Source organism: Carya illinoinensis, chromosome 16, assembly GCF_018687715.1.
Source record: "Carya illinoinensis cultivar Pawnee chromosome 16, C.illinoinensisPawnee_v1, whole genome shotgun sequence".
Classification (NCBI taxonomy): domain Eukaryota; kingdom Viridiplantae; phylum Streptophyta; class Magnoliopsida; order Fagales; family Juglandaceae; genus Carya; species Carya illinoinensis.
The window spans coordinates 646,478-666,002 of NC_056767.1; the positions used below are offsets into that span (position 1 = coordinate 646,478).

General features: G+C 33.6%; 2 protein-coding genes, 1 long non-coding RNA gene and 1 pseudogene across 3 annotated transcripts; 3 read left to right on the forward strand and 1 right to left on the reverse strand.

Annotated features, from left to right (window-relative positions):
- The first annotated feature begins 47 nt into the window (after nucleotides 1-47).
- Nucleotides 48-1,011, forward strand: LOC122299354 (lysine histidine transporter-like 6). The gene is made up of 3 exons (XM_043109587.1): nucleotides 48-178; nucleotides 291-447; nucleotides 534-1,011. The coding sequence occupies exons 1-3, from the start codon at nucleotides 152-154 to the stop codon at nucleotides 788-790; spliced, it is 441 nt and encodes a 146-aa protein (XP_042965521.1). The 5' UTR covers nucleotides 48-151; the 3' UTR covers nucleotides 791-1,011.
- Nucleotides 1,012-1,600: 589 nt separating this feature from the next.
- Nucleotides 1,601-3,092, forward strand: LOC122299355 (annotated as a pseudogene).
- A 421-nt stretch (nucleotides 3,093-3,513) lies between these two features.
- LOC122299353 (GDT1-like protein 4) lies at nucleotides 3,514-8,329 on the reverse strand. The gene is made up of 12 exons (XM_043109586.1): nucleotides 8,085-8,329; nucleotides 7,906-7,974; nucleotides 6,923-6,982; nucleotides 6,770-6,817; nucleotides 5,720-5,808; nucleotides 5,575-5,611; nucleotides 5,444-5,491; nucleotides 5,164-5,232; nucleotides 5,039-5,083; nucleotides 4,888-4,949; nucleotides 3,895-3,967; nucleotides 3,514-3,804 (listed from the first exon to the last, which is right to left on the reverse strand). The coding sequence occupies exons 1-12, from the start codon at nucleotides 8,100-8,102 to the stop codon at nucleotides 3,733-3,735; spliced, it is 690 nt and encodes a 229-aa protein (XP_042965520.1). The 5' UTR covers nucleotides 8,103-8,329; the 3' UTR covers nucleotides 3,514-3,732.
- A 9,467-nt stretch (nucleotides 8,330-17,796) lies between these two features.
- Nucleotides 17,797-19,304, forward strand: LOC122298414. Its single transcript, XR_006239409.1, has 3 exons — nucleotides 17,797-18,548; nucleotides 18,971-19,127; nucleotides 19,209-19,304. It is a non-coding gene; the product is annotated as an uncharacterized LOC122298414 (long non-coding RNA).
- The last annotated feature ends 221 nt before the right edge of the window (nucleotides 19,305-19,525 follow it).

Below are 19,525 nucleotides of genomic sequence, written 5' to 3' on the forward strand. Positions count from 1 at the left end.
ATATAAATAAATATAAAATTGGGGCCAAGGAATGCAAGATTCCCATAGCTCACTTTATTCCATCACACACTTCGAGTCACCAACCTCTACATATATTTAAAGATCATCATCGAACTCCACATTCGAAGGGACCGAGTACTCCATTGCACAAATGGTTTCTACTTCTCCTCCTCCAAAGGTAAGCTAGCTAGCATAAGGAAGTTTGGTTGATTCATACCATATATATACCACCTTACTTTATTTTCTTCACTAGATTCCTCACTGTTTGCAAATTTTATACTCTCTGACAGGAAGTGCCTTCAGAAGACAAACGGGTAGAGGAGGACACCTCTCGCAGAGCCAAATGGTGGTACTCAACCTCACACTGTCAGGGCCATGATTGGTGCAGGAGTACTCAGCCTGCCTTATGCCATGGCTTACCTAGGATGGATATATTGGACTCTTCTCAATATTATCTTTAGTTCTCTCAGAAGGACATTTTAAAACTAGTATACTAACCTTAAATACATATATATATATATATATATATAAATATATATCAACTTCTTATATTTTGAGGGGTCCAGGGACAATGGTTTTGGTGCTATCATGGTGCATGACCTTGAACACATTGTGGCAGATGATACAACTCCATGAATGTGTTCCAGGAACTCGCTTTGATCGATACGTTGACCTCGGTCGACATGCCTTTGGGCCAAAACTGGGGCCTTGGATTGTGCTTCCGCAGCAGCTTATTGTCCAGGTTGGCTGTGACTATAGTGTACATGGTCACGGGGGGAAAATGCCTTGAGAAGTTTATGGAGATGGCCTGCACCAATTGCACACAGCTCAGGCAATCCTACTGGATTTTGATCTTTGGGGCCATCCATTTCTTCCTCTCTCAGCTTCCCAATTTTAATTCTGTTGCTGGTGTGTCACTAGCTGCAGCAATCATGTCCCTATGGTAACTATCTGGTTCCTTACCTATCAAAAAAAATAAAATAAAATAAAAACTATCTGGTTCTTTGAGTCTTTCCTAATTTTCACTTCTCTTTCAACTTATGATCCAAGAAGGATTGTTCAGAGTTGTGGTTTTTTTTTTTTTAACTTCTGTTCTGGGTGAGTTTTCAGCTTAAACTTTAGGTGCATGGTATACTTCAAACAAATTCTGGTAAAATAATTTCAACTTATGATAATTTCCAAGCCAAAAGAGAACTCGGAAAGGTATATAAAAATAAAAACAAGGGCCAAGAGAAAGGAAGAAAGTGTCATGATAATTTAGCCCTGAAATTAGCTGGACCTCGGACCAACTAATTAACTATGGATCAACTCAGATTTAACAAGAGATGCCGAGGGCTTAGAGCTTCGGAATCTAGAACACTCCCTCTCCATAAATTTTACTACTCTTCCTCAGAATTGAAAGAAACAGATCCTGTTGCTTGTATTTGAGTTGGTAAGCAGCACCTTTATAAACTATATTGTTTTTGTTGTTCTACTCTTGCCAAAATGACCAAAAGTTAAATGGTCAAAGCTTTGCAGTCCTCACAGAAAAACTTGGTAATTATGTTGGCATAACGTCCAGACGTGCTCCAAGCCTCTAAAGCTCGAGTCTTCAGGCTAATTAGTGGGGCCCCTTGAAATTCAGGCCACAATTCCATCTACTCCTAAGCCTTTAAAGACACCCATGTGGAAAGGTGCAATTGGAGCCTATTTCATCAATGCAATATGCTATTTTCCGGTGGCCATGGTTGGATACTGGGCGTTTGGGCAAGATGTTGATGACAATGTGCTAATGAATCTTCAGAACCTGCGTGGCTCATTGCCTCTGCTAACCTAATGGCGGTCATCCATGTCATAGGCAGCCATGATCAGGTACATGATGGCCTAATAACTCGTGCTAGATATTGTCGTCCCTAATCACACTTGTCATGTTCTAAGTGGTTGCCATCTAACTAGTTGATCGAAAAAACTAATTAAAACTTGTCATATCAGCAAGTGTGATTGGAGATGATATATAAGGTTTAGGATGAATGATAGTATTACTCTTTTATATACTGAAAGTACGTACGTACATGCATATATATATATTAGTACATGCAATATATATAATTAATGCAGGCCGCATGCATGCACTAGTCTATATACGCACAAGCTAGATGCATGAGGGCTGCAGCAAATTAATCCTTATGAAGACATATTAATTTGTAGGTCTATGCCATGCCTGTATTTGCCTTGCTAGAGAGGATGATGACGAAAAGGTTAAATTTCCCGCCAGGAATTGCTCTGAGACTCGTCGCTCGATCTTCCTATGTAGGTGAGGTACTTGTCATCCATTTTGTCACAAAGCAGATATAATATTCTAATAGAAAGTAGCACTGATCGAGTTTTTAAAAAATATTGCAGCGTTTACATTATTGGTTGGAGTGACCTTTCCTTTCTTTGGAGACCTTCTTGTAAGTCTCTATATATCTTATTTATACATATATTTGTCATTAAATTACACAATGCATGCATGCATGCATGCAGTAGTACTGCTGCAAGAATGAATTGGTATTGATATTGATATTGAGCATTAATATATAATATTATTATTAATAATGCAGCTCCCCAGTATTATGTGGCTAGTGATCAAGAAACCAAAAATATTTAGTCCCAAATGGTTCATCAACTGGATAAAACCCTTATTATATATATACACATGAAAAAACAGTTTCCATTTTTGTTTATAATACTATTCAATCCTTCATTAATGATATGATCTGATCATGTGGTTCTCGTCTTGATCAATATCATGTATTTCAGGGTAACATATACATGGGAGTTTTCATTATGCTGGCATCTACAATTGGCTGCTTCTGTAATATTGTTGCCGATGCCTCCACTCCACATATAGTATTTACACATGATCAATATTTATATATATATATATATATATATGGCGTTTTTCGTCATTGAAATATGTAATCGAGTACTTCACAAAACTTATTTTCCTCGTGACTGGACTTCTCAATAACTAGGACTGTCTTTCATGTAATATATATTGAAGATATATAACGTCTAATGTACGTAGGACTGAACATCTTTTTATTCTTTTCCTAGAAGATGATGATTCACAAGGCCGGCTATTGGATTATCTTTTAAAGGCAATCCCTTTCATTACCATTTTTAATTTCTTCTTCTTTTTTAAAGAAAATGTACAGAGCTTACACACCTTAGAAGTTAAAACTACTCTTTTTATATAGACGGCTAATCAAAACCCAGATCCTCAGTCGTAGAAAGGACTTTCATGATCAAGCCTTATCATTATGGGTACTACCATTACAGGGAAGAAAAAGCATATAAGGTGTGTATGTAGTATGTTAAACTAATTCATCCTTGACTCACTTGGGGTTAACTGGAACATGAAGAACATTAAACAAATTAATTGGCCATAGCTATTGGCCATGCAGGTATATTGATCATTAGATCACTATACTTTGGAATCATGTCAACGTGACTTATTACTTATGAGCGGTAATGACTCGTGTGAGCAAGTGCTTGGAATGGAAAAGATTTTTATTATACTCACCATTGAAATAAATTTGGAATTATCACATAGGACAAGGAAATATTTGTTCCAATCCATAATTCGGTATAATAAACCTGTCCATATATTAAGCTAAGGACAATTTTTCCACCGCCATAACATTCCAGACAAATTTCTCATTTAAAATCTTAAGTATATTACTAACCATTAGCATTATCATGTGTGTATCATGACTCAACTGTCGAAAGGAAGGATTGAATCCCAAAAACAATGAAAAGAACTCCTCCTGAGAGTGCAACCTGCATAAAAAAGAAAAAAGACTCATGATGTTACAAATTCACGACCATGACTATAAAATGAAGATAAGTGGATTCAAGTTCCCAAATTACTATTTTCTCAGATATTTGAGAAGCCAAGCTCCTTCCACCAAGGACGGCTGCAGTAGTACACAATGCTTGTCCTCTGTGAGAAGTGAACACCATCACTCAGATATATAAAGGCTTTTATGTCTGACTTGCAAGCGCACACATATGCATGCATGCTCCAGAGTCTAGAAAACATTTGACTGCTAGTGCACATGCATACATACATGGGAAAAAAACTAAAAGATGATAAAAACCAAACGAAACAAAATCTAATAAACATATAAATAGCATACAAAATATGGAACTACATAGACAAGCGGGCCTACAAGTGTTAGGGGTGGGTGGTTTGTGCACGGTTAGTGGATTTTTAAAGTCCCCACACCTCAAGACACTAAAAAATAGCTCAATTACACAAAAGTTCAATTTTCTTCTTCTAACCCTCATGTGTGTAACATGAGTGCTTGACAGAATTTATTTAAAAAAAAAAAACTCTTGACAAGGCATGTTGTAAACAAGGACCATTAGGAATATGGTCCTCTCTTTGTTGGAAGAACCTGCTAGAACCTGCTAAGCAAGAGACAAGAGGCATGCAAAGATATATCCCACACCCATGCTATGCAGTGTTAAACACAGATACTTCGCATTTTGAGTGTCCATGAGATAAAGATGATTATATCAAAGCGAAAAAAACCACACATCTTCCAATAAGACTTGTTAAGAATATGCCCAATCCAGGAATGTGCCAGAAAGTTTATAACAAAAAATAATATTAACATCGTGTGTTCTTGATAAGTTTTGGCATCTAACTTCTGTTTTCTTCTGCAAAACATCATTTGATAAATTTCCAGTTTCTTCAAAACTCAAGGTGTGTAAAACAAAGACCACAGACACAGGCACCACAGCATGTAGATATCCTAAATAACACGTTAACATCCTTTATACATCACAAATGGAACACCACCAAACTATCAGCAACACTCCAACTGATACACATAGAGGTTTACAGGCATAACTTACATAATTCCACCAAGAACAACACCAAATGGGTTCTCATCTGCAGCCAAACCAATGGTAGCTAGCTGAAAAGGCAGTTAGGTTCAGTACTATAGTTGAGAAAGTAAGATCATTCAAAGGCACACACAACGTGCTTTCCCAAGGTAACACTTACCTGGCTCTTGTCACCCCATTCACCGAAAAAAGTAATAGAAAATGCCTGCAATATGAGCATGATGAAAGTTGTTAGGCTTTGTTAGTAATGCTGAGTTTAAATTTAATAATCCATAGAGATAAAACCTTCAATAAGATTGGCGAAAATAATTGTGACAGAAACCGCCGTTTCTGCTTTTTCAAATCATCGTCATCCTGTGACAAAAGATAAAATAGGTTATAAATTGTCAAAACACGGAGCATGATGTATCTTATAAACTATAGGTTCAAAAGGTTAAATTATAAGCTAAAAAAAACCCATAATGCACCAGTAAGACACCATAACAACAAGATTAAATATCTCAACTCTCAAGACTTGACAAAAACGTTAAGGAGTATAGGTTCAAACGATTGTCATATGTCATACCTTACTTCTCTTTTTGGTGGTTCCTGTGTCAGCCTTCCAGTCAGCGTTCTAATAAAACCAAAAAGGGAAAGTCAAAGGAGGCCTTGGCCCTTGAGTTAATATTAGGCATGAATTAACAAAAGAAAACCCACCAATTTTGCTTCGACTTCAGCCAACTCTTCAGCCTCCCTGTAGGGTGACCCGGGATTAAACTCCAGTACAAATAGTTTAGACGAAGATATTTGTTCATCCGAAAGGCAGCAAACAAGTGGATAGATGAAATAAATGAACCATTACCCTTCAGCAGTAAATCCATCCCACAAAGACCACATCCCAAACCCAAAGAACAACAACGTTGTTATGTGATGAGTCCATTTACGAGACATCTGCATGATTTAAAATTAAAAAAAAAAAAAAAACCTTTATATTTAATGAAAAAACTGAACACATTAATGAGAACCTGTTTCATGGTACTTTAGAAGATAAACGCACTTGGCTACATGCTGCAAAATATGTGGTTAAACCAATCACCCATGACAACTGACCTTGGATCCATGTTATAAAACAAAATGCAGAACCAACATAAACAAAGATGCTAAAATTTCACCAGCACCGATAATAGCCTGTAACAACACAAATTTATGCACTAAAGACGTTATGGGCTCCTCCATCTGCCATCATGTGTGGAATTCATGTAATTCAAAACAATATCAGCCCATACAAGTACAAAAGAAACAGAACCTAATGCCCTTTTGCCGTTTCAGCACAAATTGCAGAACCCCTCAAGATCTAAGCCAGCTGGTTGATAATGCCAGTATTCTGACCTAATCACTAAAGTATAGAAATCCACTGCACAGCACCTTCAGCATGATAAGGTTTTGATGATGCTCACCAAGGTTTAAGCCAATTTTATGAACCTTTTATTTCTTTATATGAGCAACTGAGAACTCTTGCGTATGACCCTTATTAATCATGAAAAAAGACATCTAATAGCAAGCATTTAATTTGAAACAAGCTCAACAGAAGAAAAGTCAATTTTCATTTCATTTAGCTAAGTGGCTCAAAGTTTTAAATGCAAAAACCTAAAGAAACTTGGAAAAGGAATATTTTACATCTTGGCAGTTCCATATATCTTCTATTCATGCATTATTTTTCAAGTACATATACAACCTTCAAGGCTCAAGCAAACATACGGACACAAAATAATCAATTATCTAATATCGACCAAAATTCTACATAAGACAAAACATTTCCCTTATATACCACCATGATCAACTTTTCTACAGCCATCAAAAGAATTTGATCGACACAAATAAGCATTTTTCAGAAACCAAATAAGATTCTAACCAGATTTGGAGCAGCCCAGCCAACAAGAGCAGAAAGAATAGTCATAACCTAAGAATCAAAAAATGTTTCCATCATCGTGAGGGCTTTAAAATTAATCATATGTCAGAACTGAAACCAAATAAAACAGGTATAATAGATGCAAGAAACACTTACAATCAAAGCCGAGAGGCAACCAGCCAAGACCAACCTCCTGGGGTGACGCATAGCCAGGATCTTATGACAACCATCGTAGCGATTTAGTAAAAGCGAAGCACATGGATTTAAGTAAAAAAGAAATTAAATGAAAATCTTGATTTCCACTCAAGTACCTTATCAAAGCAAAATTCAAAGAAATCCATACATAACAACATGACACTCAGCCCAAAATTAAGTATGGACAAAGAGACACTCTGGCACTAAACAGTAATTTCCTTATAGAGAAATAGGCATTTGATGAGCATAAACTTGAATATCAAAATTGATTGCCTCGAAGACAATATACATCTACATATTTAAAAAAAAAAAAAAAAAAAAAGAAACGCTTTAACATCATATATGCCCGTGAATACATCATCTGTTAATTGTTTTATTTCTGGATTTTGTGGACTCCGCAGCAAAAGGCACCATCATTAGAGACCCCGCCGCAAGAACTGAGTAAGCGAAATGGGTTGCAGAATCGCAACACGTCTCCTTGGGAAAGAGCTTTCCTAAGGCAATAAAACCACTCAGGACAGTAGTGTCCGAATTAAAATGTCAACTAATAGAAGGAAAACTGACAATTTAAGAACAAGGTGAAGAATAATCCTCGAACGATCCGAGTATTGACGACAAATCAGGGGTACCAGGTACTGAGCTCCTTATTGCAATTCTCCACAAATACAACATCTCTCTTACGAGCCGCTTAACATTATATTTCAATTAATTCTTTTCTTTTTTTTTAAAATCCATAGCTTGGAGCTGACCAATATATAGTAGCAAGATATAAAACTAACCGGCATCACTTCCAAACTAATACAGAGACTGAAAATAATCCCATATACCCAAAGCAAATAGATAAATATTTCAGATTCTAAAAAAATTAAATAAATAATATTGAAATACAAAAAATTAACCAACATGGTAACAAAAAGGCAATGAACTTGCAATTTTATACTAACCGCGGCGGCGAAAAACGTCTTGTCGCCGATCTCGGAGAGCACGGTCATGGCAAGCGACTTAGTGAAACCCTAATTAACCCCCAAAAAAAAAAACAAAAGGAGAATCTCATTAGCAAAAAATTACTACAAATCCAGAAACCAACATAGCTTAAAAAATATCGGTCACAAAGTCAATGAACCTGTACGACTGAGCTCATCTTTGCTCTATTACAGAGAAGGAGCTGAAGAATAAGAAGAATACGGAGAGCAGAGAATCCTAATGAACTCCCCCTCTCTCTCTCTCCGGCTCGCTCCCTCTCTGAGTTCGGCGGAGTCGTTGAAATTTTTCGATTGGACTTGAGAAGAAGAAGACGAGTGAAATTGTGACTCTATGCATCCGTGAGCGTGGGGATTTATTTAGCGCGTGAAAACGGGAAAGAAAAAAGATACTTTCACGGTGGTGGTGGGGATTGAATCACGGTGACTTTTCTATCGAAGTTGATGCTTTCAATGACGCGATAATAGTGGCGCGTGCATATATCCTGTGGCACGTGATTCCTCAACTTCAACGGATCGCATTTATTTGTCTACACGCTTTAAGATTAAAATGAAGAGGACAACAAAAATAATAATTATTAATTAATAAAAAATATATTTATTGAAAAGGAAATCTAGGAGGAGATCATCTCCACAGGATCTGGTTCTCTCTAGCCTTCCAATCCTTCTAAAGATTTCTTTATTTTATTATATTTTATTAAAAATTTTATGTGTAGTCATTTTATTAACGTAATTAATTATATTATTTTTTAATATAAATAATTATTTTAATTAATCACATTAATAAAATATGTAAAGAGTATAAAAATAATTATAGTAACAAAATTCTGACTAAATAGACATGATTGATGAAACAAAATTTAATTTAATTTTTTAGTTAAAGTATTATTATTTATTTATTTTTTAAATTGAATATGTCCAATCAAACTTATTCTTTATAAGAATAATTCATAAATTGATATGATTTAATATAAAACGTTCGATCTATTTTATAATAAAAATAATTTTATAATTTAAATTAAAAAGAATCTATCATAAAAAATAAAAATAAAAAGAATAAGGAGTTGCGTACATTAATATTTGTAGGCGTGGAATCCATCAAAGTTTAGCCTTTTAAGTGGGTATTGAAATAAGCAATCAAACATACAACATAAAGCCAATATGCCTTTTCAGGTTTGGGTTGGCACGAGGTGGAGTTGGAGGAGGAGGAGCTCTGCGTCCATCTCAAATGGCCGGGACGTGCGCAGGAAAAGTCGTTGGTGTTTATTAAATGTGCTCGCTTTCGATAGAAAGTGCAGATCTCGATTTGATTTTGATTTCCTCGATCGGTTCCTACAAACTGAAGGCTTTATTAAATTAAGATGCATAAATGTTGCAGAAAAGAGGACAGCTCGTGAAAGTCTTCAAGATTTAAGAAGAGACAAAATGTCTTTTTCATGTTTTATTCTTAATTATTTGGATTACATCGACTCAAGAGTCAAGAGTCCTCAATTGGCTCATACTCTCGATAAATGCTTTGGTCACGTAAAAGAGTTCTAAAATAAATTTAAAAATTGAAATGATTTCTTTCTTACAATATATTAGATTAAAAAAAATTATTTTTATTAAAAAATAAATTTAACGTATCAAATCATATCAAATAAAAGAATTATTTTAATGAAATTTCTTTATAACTATAACACTTCTTCATATTTTATATAACATTTGGAATTAGAACTTGCAATTTTTTATTTTAATTGATGATGCAGTACCCTTCTTTGATTAACATATCCTCAAGTCAATAGGCCTTTACAATCGTGCTTCTAATTATATAAATCATCTTGTCTAATCTTATTATTATAATTTTTTTAAATTTTTATATAAAATATAATAAATAATTTAATTTTTTAATTTTAAAATAAAAATAATAATATAAAATTATATTTTAATAATAATTTATTTAATTTTTATCTCATCACATCTCATATATATAATCAAATCGAGACCTTAGTATAACCCATAATTAAGGAGAGAATAAAATTTAATAATTTATTAAGAGATGACGAGGGGATAATAATTGTGAAGAAAGATGAATCTAGCAAATAAATAATACATATAGGTATATGATATACAAATGTCTTGGTTTCCCGCACGCCACGTTGATTTTGTTAATGAAAGACCTCTTGCGTGCAATGAGCTACCAGAAACTTCCCAAGTGCATACCCCCACACACACGTAAAACATGTCATGTAGGGTTATAACACATTGATTAGTCGTACGTATTAGAACCTACTTTAAAAGTCAATGCTCCCTACCTTTAAGGACCCGTTTTTGGACAACATGCCAAAAGCAAGAAGACATAAAGAGCTCTCCTCCCATTCGGTTGAATTATACAAATACAGGAAGTGTCTCCATAGTATATAATACATACGAAGATATTCACATAAATAACAATATTAAATATTATAAAATATATTTTATGTATTTATTTCTCTTGATTTGGGACACAATTTAAAAAAAAAAAAAAAACACTTTAGTCACGAATGAATTGTACATGAAAAATAAACCTACAAACTAACGTGGCTTGTGCAGTATGTTGAATTGTAAAACTATTTTATTATAAAATAGATTTAATGATCACATAAAATTGTATCAATTTATAAATTTATTTTTATATAATCTCTTTATTTTTGTAGCACTTGGACCCCGTTTAGATGTTGAGATTAGTTGAATTCTTTATAAATAATAATGAATTGAGATAATATAGTGAATTGTGAGACACATCTAAGATGAGTTTAAACATGTTTAAATGTTAAGATGAGTTTATATAAATTTACGGAAAGTTGAAAAATGTTATATAAATGTTACGGAAAGTTTATATAAATTTCGTATAAAAAGGTATTAAGTTGAAAAAAGTTATAAATCTATGTGTAAAAAGATTTTAAGTTGAGATAAATTTAATAATTTAAGAGTCAGATATTTAAATATTAAATGTAACTTAAAATTATTCTAAATTAAATTAATATCAGATTAGTTCAAATTTCAAATAGAATGTTATTCTTAAAAATTTTCATTGATCCATGATCCATGGAACTAGATCTCAAACGTCGTAGGCTTAGTTCGAGGTCTTGAAAAGCTCGGCCCACTCATACAAAGTGACTCTTATTAAAGTTAAAGCTGTTTTATGTTGGGCCATAACAACCAAGTCCCGACTAAGGCATTTTTTTGGTTTTTTTTTTTTTAAAGGCTTCTTTTGTCATAATTATTAAAGCCATTGAGTTTACAAGCATGTGATCATCATGGAGAGGAGACAGAGTGCATCAGAAAATGATTACAACACACACATAAACCCTCGACAAGGTCCAATCAAATTTGCTTTTATGCAATCTTGACAAAAGCATACATAATCTGATGCGCTCAAAGCGGCAAAAGCATAGATCCTGATCAAGTGGTCAAAAAAGAGCATAAACAGCTGGTACATCACTATGTTATTGCACACAAATTGAGTCGAATCATGCTTTTTTTTTTAGTTTTTACTCTCACTTGTTTTCAAGCTTCTAAAAGCCTCTCCAAGTAAAAAGCTGTAGAGTTTTACCGTGTAACTCTCCCTCCCTCAAACAGAAGCAACCTTTTTAAATACTCGTTTGAATATATTAAGATGAAATGGAAAAATTTATAAATAATAATATAATAATTTAAGTTAAGATATTTATAAGATTTTAAAAAATGAGAAAAAAATTGAATAAAAATATTATAAAATTAAAATATTGTTATAATATAATTTTTAGTTGAAAATTTGAACATTTTAAATTATTTTTTGTATTTTATTTTGAAATTTAAAAAAGTTGTAAAGATTAAGTAACGATTAGATAAAGAAATTCAAAATTTAAAATTGAAAAGTAGTTGTATTTGTGATATTTAGATATTGAGATAATATGTAAAGCTGTACATTTAGCCCGCTCACTTGACTTGAACCGGAAGTTCCAAATGATTTAACTCGGATTACGCGACTCGAAATAGCCACAAACGGAAGCGGAACATTTCCGTATTATTTCGATACGGGTCGGTTAATAACCGTTAACCCGATGGAGAAAAACTCAAGTTTCCCGGCGGCAGTTCTGATTTCTCAACATCGGAACAACTATCCTCCTCATCTTCATTTCTCAGCATCGGAATCACCCCACCGTAGTTTTACAAACTCCTGCAACACGCTTGGTGTTTTTAGGCTCTTCAACCCGTTTGGATTTAACACCAAGCACATCTCGTGCGAATTCAAGCTGCCGTCTGCCACACCTTCTTTGCTATCACCGGCAACCTCAACCCCAGTCCTAAATCGCATTCGAAACCAACAGTCTCCAACTTGACTCTTTGGTTTGGAATCTCGAAGGCTTCATTTCCTTGAGGCATTCTGAACCAGGTCTCCACCTCAAGCATGGCGACCCCGTTGTGGAGCTTCTCGATGGCCTCTGACGGATCAATTACGACGACGTTTGGGCGTTCGACCGAGAACCGATGTAGCTGCTGATTCCAGTCGCATCCATACATCTTTGTGGATGATGCAATTGAAAGGTCCTTGTTCGGTGATGGGCTTGGTGGGATGGATTCGGATGAGATCGATGCCGCGCTGGTTAGCATGATCGATGAGAGAGATTCGGTACCTTGATGGTAATGGTAAGCTTGAGGCCTTGAGCAACGAGAGAAGTGAAGACCATGAAGAAGTTGAGGAGAGATTCACAAACGGGTCGGGTCGGAACATGGATTTGGCAGTTCACGAAAATCAAAAATTCGGAACGGAATGTGATTCGGAAGATGCCATTTTCGAGTCAGGTCGGCTGAACAATCCTAATAATATGTGATTATAAGATATTAAATGAGATGAGATAAGAGTATCTTGTCATCCAAACTAGATCTAAATATGTCCCAAAGCTTACGCTCCCTTGGATTGAAGCCACACCAAGGATGGCATGTTTGTCGGTGTTTTCTTGATTGGGCTCCGAGTCTTTGTAGTGGCGCTTTTCAATTTGGTCTCAACTTATACTTTTGTCCTTTTTATGTTACGTTTGGATGTTGAACTGAATTGAGATGAATTTAGTTTTTTTTATTAATAGTAATGAGTTAAGACGGTAGAATGAGTTTTGTGGGATCCACTTAAAATGAGTTTAGATGTATTTGAATATTAAGATAAATTTAAATGTATTTATAAGAAATTGAAAAAAGTCGTGGGTCTCACGTGTAGATAAGTGTTTAGTTAAAAAATGTTGTAAATTTTATGTGTAAATAAGTTTTGAGTTGAATAATGTTTAATGGTTTGAGAGTTGTGTATTTAGACGTTGAGTTAGGCTTAAATTATATAAGTTCAGTTGCTTTCATGTGTTTAGACTATCTCGTAGACCACAACTAATTAAGAAGTTTTGAAGATGAATTTTATTACATACAGGCAAATTCGCGTACTGATCTGTATATCAATGTTCCTACCTTCATATTTAAAATTCAAACTGACATCATTTTTATTAAAATTTGACTTTCTGACCAATCATATTAAATGAATACGCATATTAGTATATAAAATCGCTTACAACCAGATTTTTCCTTTGAAGATTTTAAGCAATCTGAAAATTATCAAAAGATCCTAACATGCCCTTAGACTTGTCCTGAACCCTTTAATTCCGTTCACATCTTCATTCAAATGTTGTAACTATCTCGTTAAGCAAAAAGTCTACCCAAAATTGATATATTCTATTGTCTTGATCGGACTAGACGCCAAAGGGGAGTTGTTCCGAGTTTTCAAGTCATTATTTTGAATTATGTATTAAATTATTTTTTTAATTCTAAAAATATAAATTGATACAAACAGGTAAATTATTTTAATTATATCTTTATAATAATTGGGGCGAGAGTAGAAAAGTGGATGGTCAAGGACTCAAGGAATAGGGGATGACCGTGACCTTGGCTCCAAAAGGAAAACGATAAACATAATATTTTTTATAAAATAATATATAAAAATAATATTATTTTATCTAAAGATTCCTACAACTGCAAGAGGATGGATAAGTGGATAAATGTTGTTGGGACAACCACAATGCCGTCGTTTCGGTTGGATGTTAGGAAGATGACTCCTACGTTATACCAAGTCAGTACAATATATATTTATATATATTATTATAGATTTATATATATAATATGAATAATTCTATATATCTCTTCTATATATAAAAAGTGTGTATAAAACGGAAAATCTTGTTTTAACGGTTTTTCTTGTTTTTCCGTTAAAGTTAACACCGTTTGTTTTAACGGTTTGACATATAAAATGAAGACATAAATATTGAGAGAGATAGCATTCAATGTTGTTATATGATTTATTAATCACAATAATAATAATACTTAATAGTTTATATAATAATAAGTAATTAAAGATTAGTTATTATATTTTTCTCATTTTCCTTAACATATACACGTGTATTAGGTGTATAAGACGTAAATTCCTAAGTATAATATACGTGTATTATACGTTTCATTAACTCAGATTATTGAATATTTCAAATTTAAAAATCTCATATAATATATAATACAAGTGTGTTTAATCAAAGTGTTTTTTCTTTTCCCATGGTAGTAGGACGTAACTTCCGCCAAGTCATATTCCACATGTAGGCTTGCTATGATGGATACGTGACAAAGGCCATGATCCTTGAACTAATCAAGAAAGAGTAAATTCGGCCAACAACTTTAAAATATATTTTAGGATTTATATATATGCTATATATAGAAAATATTATACCACAAATTTTATAAAAAGATTATGTTTTAACTTTATGTTGTCCCTGATCGACTCAACCAACAGCAAAATAAGAATTTCAATGTTGTCTCTATTGATCGTCTACAGGATGACATAAATTAATGAATAATAATACAAACATCAAACGACACATATTTTGAACTACCGTTTATGTTAGACTTTTATTAAATTTTTTGTATACATCTTTGCTAAAATTATAGATGTTATAAACATGTATGGGATTATATAATATTTTGAACTAATTTTTTTATTTTCTCTAATATGCCTTAAATTATTAAACGACATCAATAATTTTTATAAAATATATATTATTTTTTACAAATAATCATTTCATAAAATTAGACAAACGTGCTTTGCACGTTGCTTCCACCTAGTAATCATGAAATGTATGAACGTCGTATAATCATTTTAAAAAAAAGTTAGATTCATTACTAAAAGATAACTGTTAGAGCATCCACATTAGACTATGCATCCACATATGCAAAGTCAATTTTACATAATATTAACATAAATTAACCTGCATTGGATTCTCTATCTTCAAAAATTTAGCTAACTATAAACAGTGCATTTATAACTTTCCATATCCACTGTTTAGTATCCAAGTTATATTTTAATGTTTATTTATCTCTCATCCCACGCTCTCTCTCCCCGAAACACCCCCCCAAACGGGATTATTTCATTTGCATAGCACTCGGTTTCTCTCCAAATCTCATCCCTCTCTCGACCGAAACCACCCACCGAAAGGAGCAAATCCGTGCACCTCTCGTCGACGGAGCCTGCGACTGCTGCTGGGAATCATCAAGGTTGCTGATTTTCTTACTTTTCTGCTATTTCAGGTATGATTTCTCCCTTTATCTTCATGGTTTCAGTTAAGGTTTTAGATTGGTGAAAGTGTGTGGATGTTTTTCTGTTGTCATTTGGAAATTTCATGTTGTTCTTGGTTTAGATTAGGTTTCTGATCTGTGAATCTCATGCAATGTCATGTTGTTCTTGCCATCCCCTTCTTGCTCAAAACCAGTAAAATAGTGACAAAGATTTGTCGATTTTTGAACTTTGATGAGTCATTTCGATTTCTATTCCCGGCAAATCAACAATACCATTTTTTTGTAGTTTATGATCTTGTAAAGACACTGCTTTACATCACAATAACACTATTCTAAAAAACCGAAAAGGTTTAAAGTGCAGACAAAAGTGCAGACAAAAGTCCTGTATGCTTTGTTTTGTGTAGTTTTTGATATTTTTTTTTTTGACACTGTGGTGACATAGCTTGGATATTTATATAATGCTGGTTGCTATGAACACCAAGCCCTTTTTTATACATCTATATGGACTTTTTATTTTGTTGGTGGTTGGTGGTGGGTGGGAATATTTTATTGGGTGAATATTTGTTGTTGGTGGGATATTTTGTACTGCTTGCTGCTGGTGCTGGACCTGCTGGTGTTGGTGGGATATTTAAGAGTCGAATATTTAAATGTTAGATGTAACTTAAAATTATACTAAATTAAATTAATATCAGATTAGTTAAAATTCCAAATAGAATGTTATTCTTAAAAATTTTCATTGATCCATGATCCATGGAACTAGATCTCAAACGTTGTGGGCTTAGTTCGAGGTCTTGAAAAGCTCGGCCCACTCATACAAAGTGACTCTTATTAAAGTTAAAGCTGTTTTATGTTGGGCCATAACAACCAAGTCCTGGACTAAGGCTTTTTTTTGTCTTTTTTTTTTTAAAAAGGCTTCTTTTGTCATAATTATTACAGCCATCGAGTTACAAGCATGTGATCATCATGGAGAGGAGACAGAGTGCATCAGAAAATGAGTACAACACACACATAAACCCTCGACAAGGTCCAATCAAATTTGCTTTTATGCAATCTTGACAAAAGCATACATAATCTGATGCGCTCAAAGGGGCAAAAGCAGATAGATCCTGATCAAGTGGTCAAAAAAGAGAATAAACAGCTGGTACGTCACTACGTTATTGCACACAAATTGAGTCGAATCAAGCTTTTTACTGCACTTGTTTTCAAGCTTCTAAAACCCTCTCCAAGTAAAAAGCTATAGAGTTTTACCGTCTAACTCTCCCTCCCTCAGACCTGAAGCAACCTTTTAAATATCCGTTTAGATATTAAGATGAAATGAAATAATTTATAAATAATAATATAATAATTTGAGTTAAGGTATTTATAAAGTTTTAAAAAATAAGAAAAGAAATTGAATAAAAATATTATAAAATTAAAATATTGTTATAATATAATTTTTATTTTCTGATTTAAAAATTTTAAATTATTTTTTGTATTTTATTTTAAAGTTTAAAAAAATTGTAAAGATTAAGTAATGATTAGATAAGGAAATTTAAAATTTGAAATTGAAAAATAATTGTATTTGTGATATTTAGATATTGAGATAATATGCGATTATATAATATTAAATGATATGAGATAAGAGTATCTTGTCATCTAAACTAGATCTAAATATGTCCCAAAGCTTACGCTCCCATGGGTTGAAGCCACACCAAGGATGACATGTCTGTCGGTGTTGTCTTGATTGGGCTCCGAGTCTTTGTAGTAGCTCCTTTTCAATTTGGTCTCAACTAATATTCTTGTCCTTTTTAGATTATATTTGAATGTTGAACTGAATTGAGATGAGTTGAATTTTTTTATTAATAGTAATGAGTTGAGACGGTATAATGAGTTTTGTGTGATCCACCTAATATGAATTTAGATATATTTTGATATTAAAATAAATTTAAATGTATTTATAAAAAGTTAAAAAAGTAGTGGGTCTCGCGTGTAGAGAAGTGTTTAGTTAAAAAATGTTATAAATTTCACGTGTAAATAAGTTTTGAGTTGAGTAATGTTTAATGATTTGATAGTTGTGTATTTAGATGTTGAGTTAGGCTTGAATTTGAATTCAACTAATATAAATTCAGTTGCTTCCATGTGTTTAGACTATCTCGTAGACCACAACTAATTAAGAAGTTTTGAAGATAAATTTTGTTATATATAGGCGAACTCGCGTACTGATCAGTGTATTAATGTTCCTACCTTCATATTTAAAATTCAAACTAGCATTATTTTTATTAAAATCTGACTTTCTGATCAATCATATTAGATGGATACATATATTAGTATGTAAAATCGCTTACAACCACATTTTTCCTTTAAAGATTTTAAGCATTTTGAAAATTATCAAAAGATCCAAACACGCGCTTAGACTTTGTACCAAACCCTTTAATTCCGTTCACATCTTCATTCAAATGTTGTAACTATCTCGTTACCCAAAAAGTCTACTCAAAATTGATATATTCTATTGTCTTATATCTTGATCGGACTAGACGCCAAAGGTGAGTTGCTCCGAGTTTTCAAGTCATTCTTTTGAATTGTGTATTAAATTATTTTTTTAATAGATCATTTATTGTAAAAATATAAATTGATATAAAGAGGTAAATTATTTTAATTATATCTTTATAATAATTGGGGCGAGAGTAGAAAAGTGGATGGTCATGGAATAGGGTATGGACATGACGTTGGCTCCAAAAGGAAAACGATAAACATAAAGAGATTACTTTATGAGAAATCCTGGGGACCGGTCCGACTGTTAAAACCAAAATAACAGCCCTCCAATAACCATGCGCCACGTAAGAGGTTCATTGGAAAAAATCTGCATCTGCGTACACCCGATCAAATGACTCTCCCCTCTTTCACTCCTTCGTATTCCCTTTCTTCCTCGCTTTTTCCACTCAATCCCTGAAGCTCTCGACCCCCTCATCCCGCATGGCGCTCGACCCAAACGGTAGCAGAGCTCAATTCAGACAATGAAGAAGACCCAAACGGTAATCTCTCTCAATAATCTTTTTCAATTTTTGTTTTTTTAAATTTCTCTATCGGCACTCTCTCGGTAATCTTTCTCAGTTTTGAGTTTTGAAATTTATTTCAAAGTTTTGTTATTGTCATGATTGTCTCTCGGTGATTTTGTTATCTTCTCATTACCAAGGATTTCTCTTCTTAATCTCATGTCTATGACTTCGATGTATCAATTTGAGGGATGGACATGAAGCCCTAATTAGAACGACAGTGGAGTTTCTTACCAGATCAAAAGAAAAAAAAAAACAACTCTTGATCCTCATTCTAGCCTCTAATCAGTAGGATATGGGCAGTGGAAAATAAATGGGTGTTTGAGAATGGTTTGTTGGAAGAAATTTAGTAGTTCATTAGGGGTTTCGTTATATGAAGTTTCTTTATCCGTGTGGGTCAGGTGGTCTGAAAAAATGGAGATGTCGGCGTCGGACTGAGATGGTGGCAGTGGAACTAAGCTTTGTTGGGCGGCAAGGATTGATGGCTGTGCAAAGCAACGCTGAGCTTGGAGCGAAGACGGAATGAACCTGAGAGAGAGTGGAGATGCTAATTTCTGGGTAGTACTTCTAGTGATCATGTGTGGTGAGGTGTAAAATATTTATGATGTTTTAGCTTACGTGTCGCTTTGTGAATGGCAGGCTGCTTTTCAGGCTTTGACAGACAGACCGCTCCACAGCGCCTCGCTTACTTTATATATATAAAGAGATTACACATAAATAAATTTATAAACTGACATAATTTTATGTGATATATTAAATTTACTTTATATTTTACAATTTGACGTACTACACCAATTCATATCAGTTTATAGATTTATTTTTATGTAATTTTTTTTATAAATTTACATTATTTTATCTAAAGATTCCTACAACTGCAAGAGGATGGATAAGTGGATAAATGTTGTTGGAACAACCACAATGCTGTCGTTTCGTTGGATGTTAGGAAGATGACTCCT

What these genes read in the sequence shown, in the direction of transcription:
- LOC122299354 (XM_043109587.1), top strand. Translation starts at nt 152, where the DNA reads ATGGTTTCTACTTCTCCTCCTCCAAAG. An exon ending in CTACTTCTCCTCCTCCAAAG is followed by an intron (nt 179 to 290) that starts GTAAGCTAGCTA and finishes ACTCTCTGACAG; the next exon opens with GAAGTGCCTTCAGAAGACAA. An exon ending in GGATATATTGGACTCTTCTC is followed by an intron (nt 448 to 533) that starts AATATTATCTTT and finishes ATATATATAAAT; the next exon opens with ATATATCAACTTCTTATATT.
- LOC122299353 (XM_043109586.1), bottom strand. An exon ending in CCACCAAAAAGAGAAGTAAG is followed by an intron (nt 5,233 to 5,443) that starts GTATGACATATG and finishes CTTTTGTCACAG; the next exon opens with GATGACGATGATTTGAAAAA. An exon ending in AATGGGGTGACAAGAGCCAG is followed by an intron (nt 4,950 to 5,038) that starts GTAAGTGTTACC and finishes CTGCCTTTTCAG; the next exon opens with CTAGCTACCATTGGTTTGGC.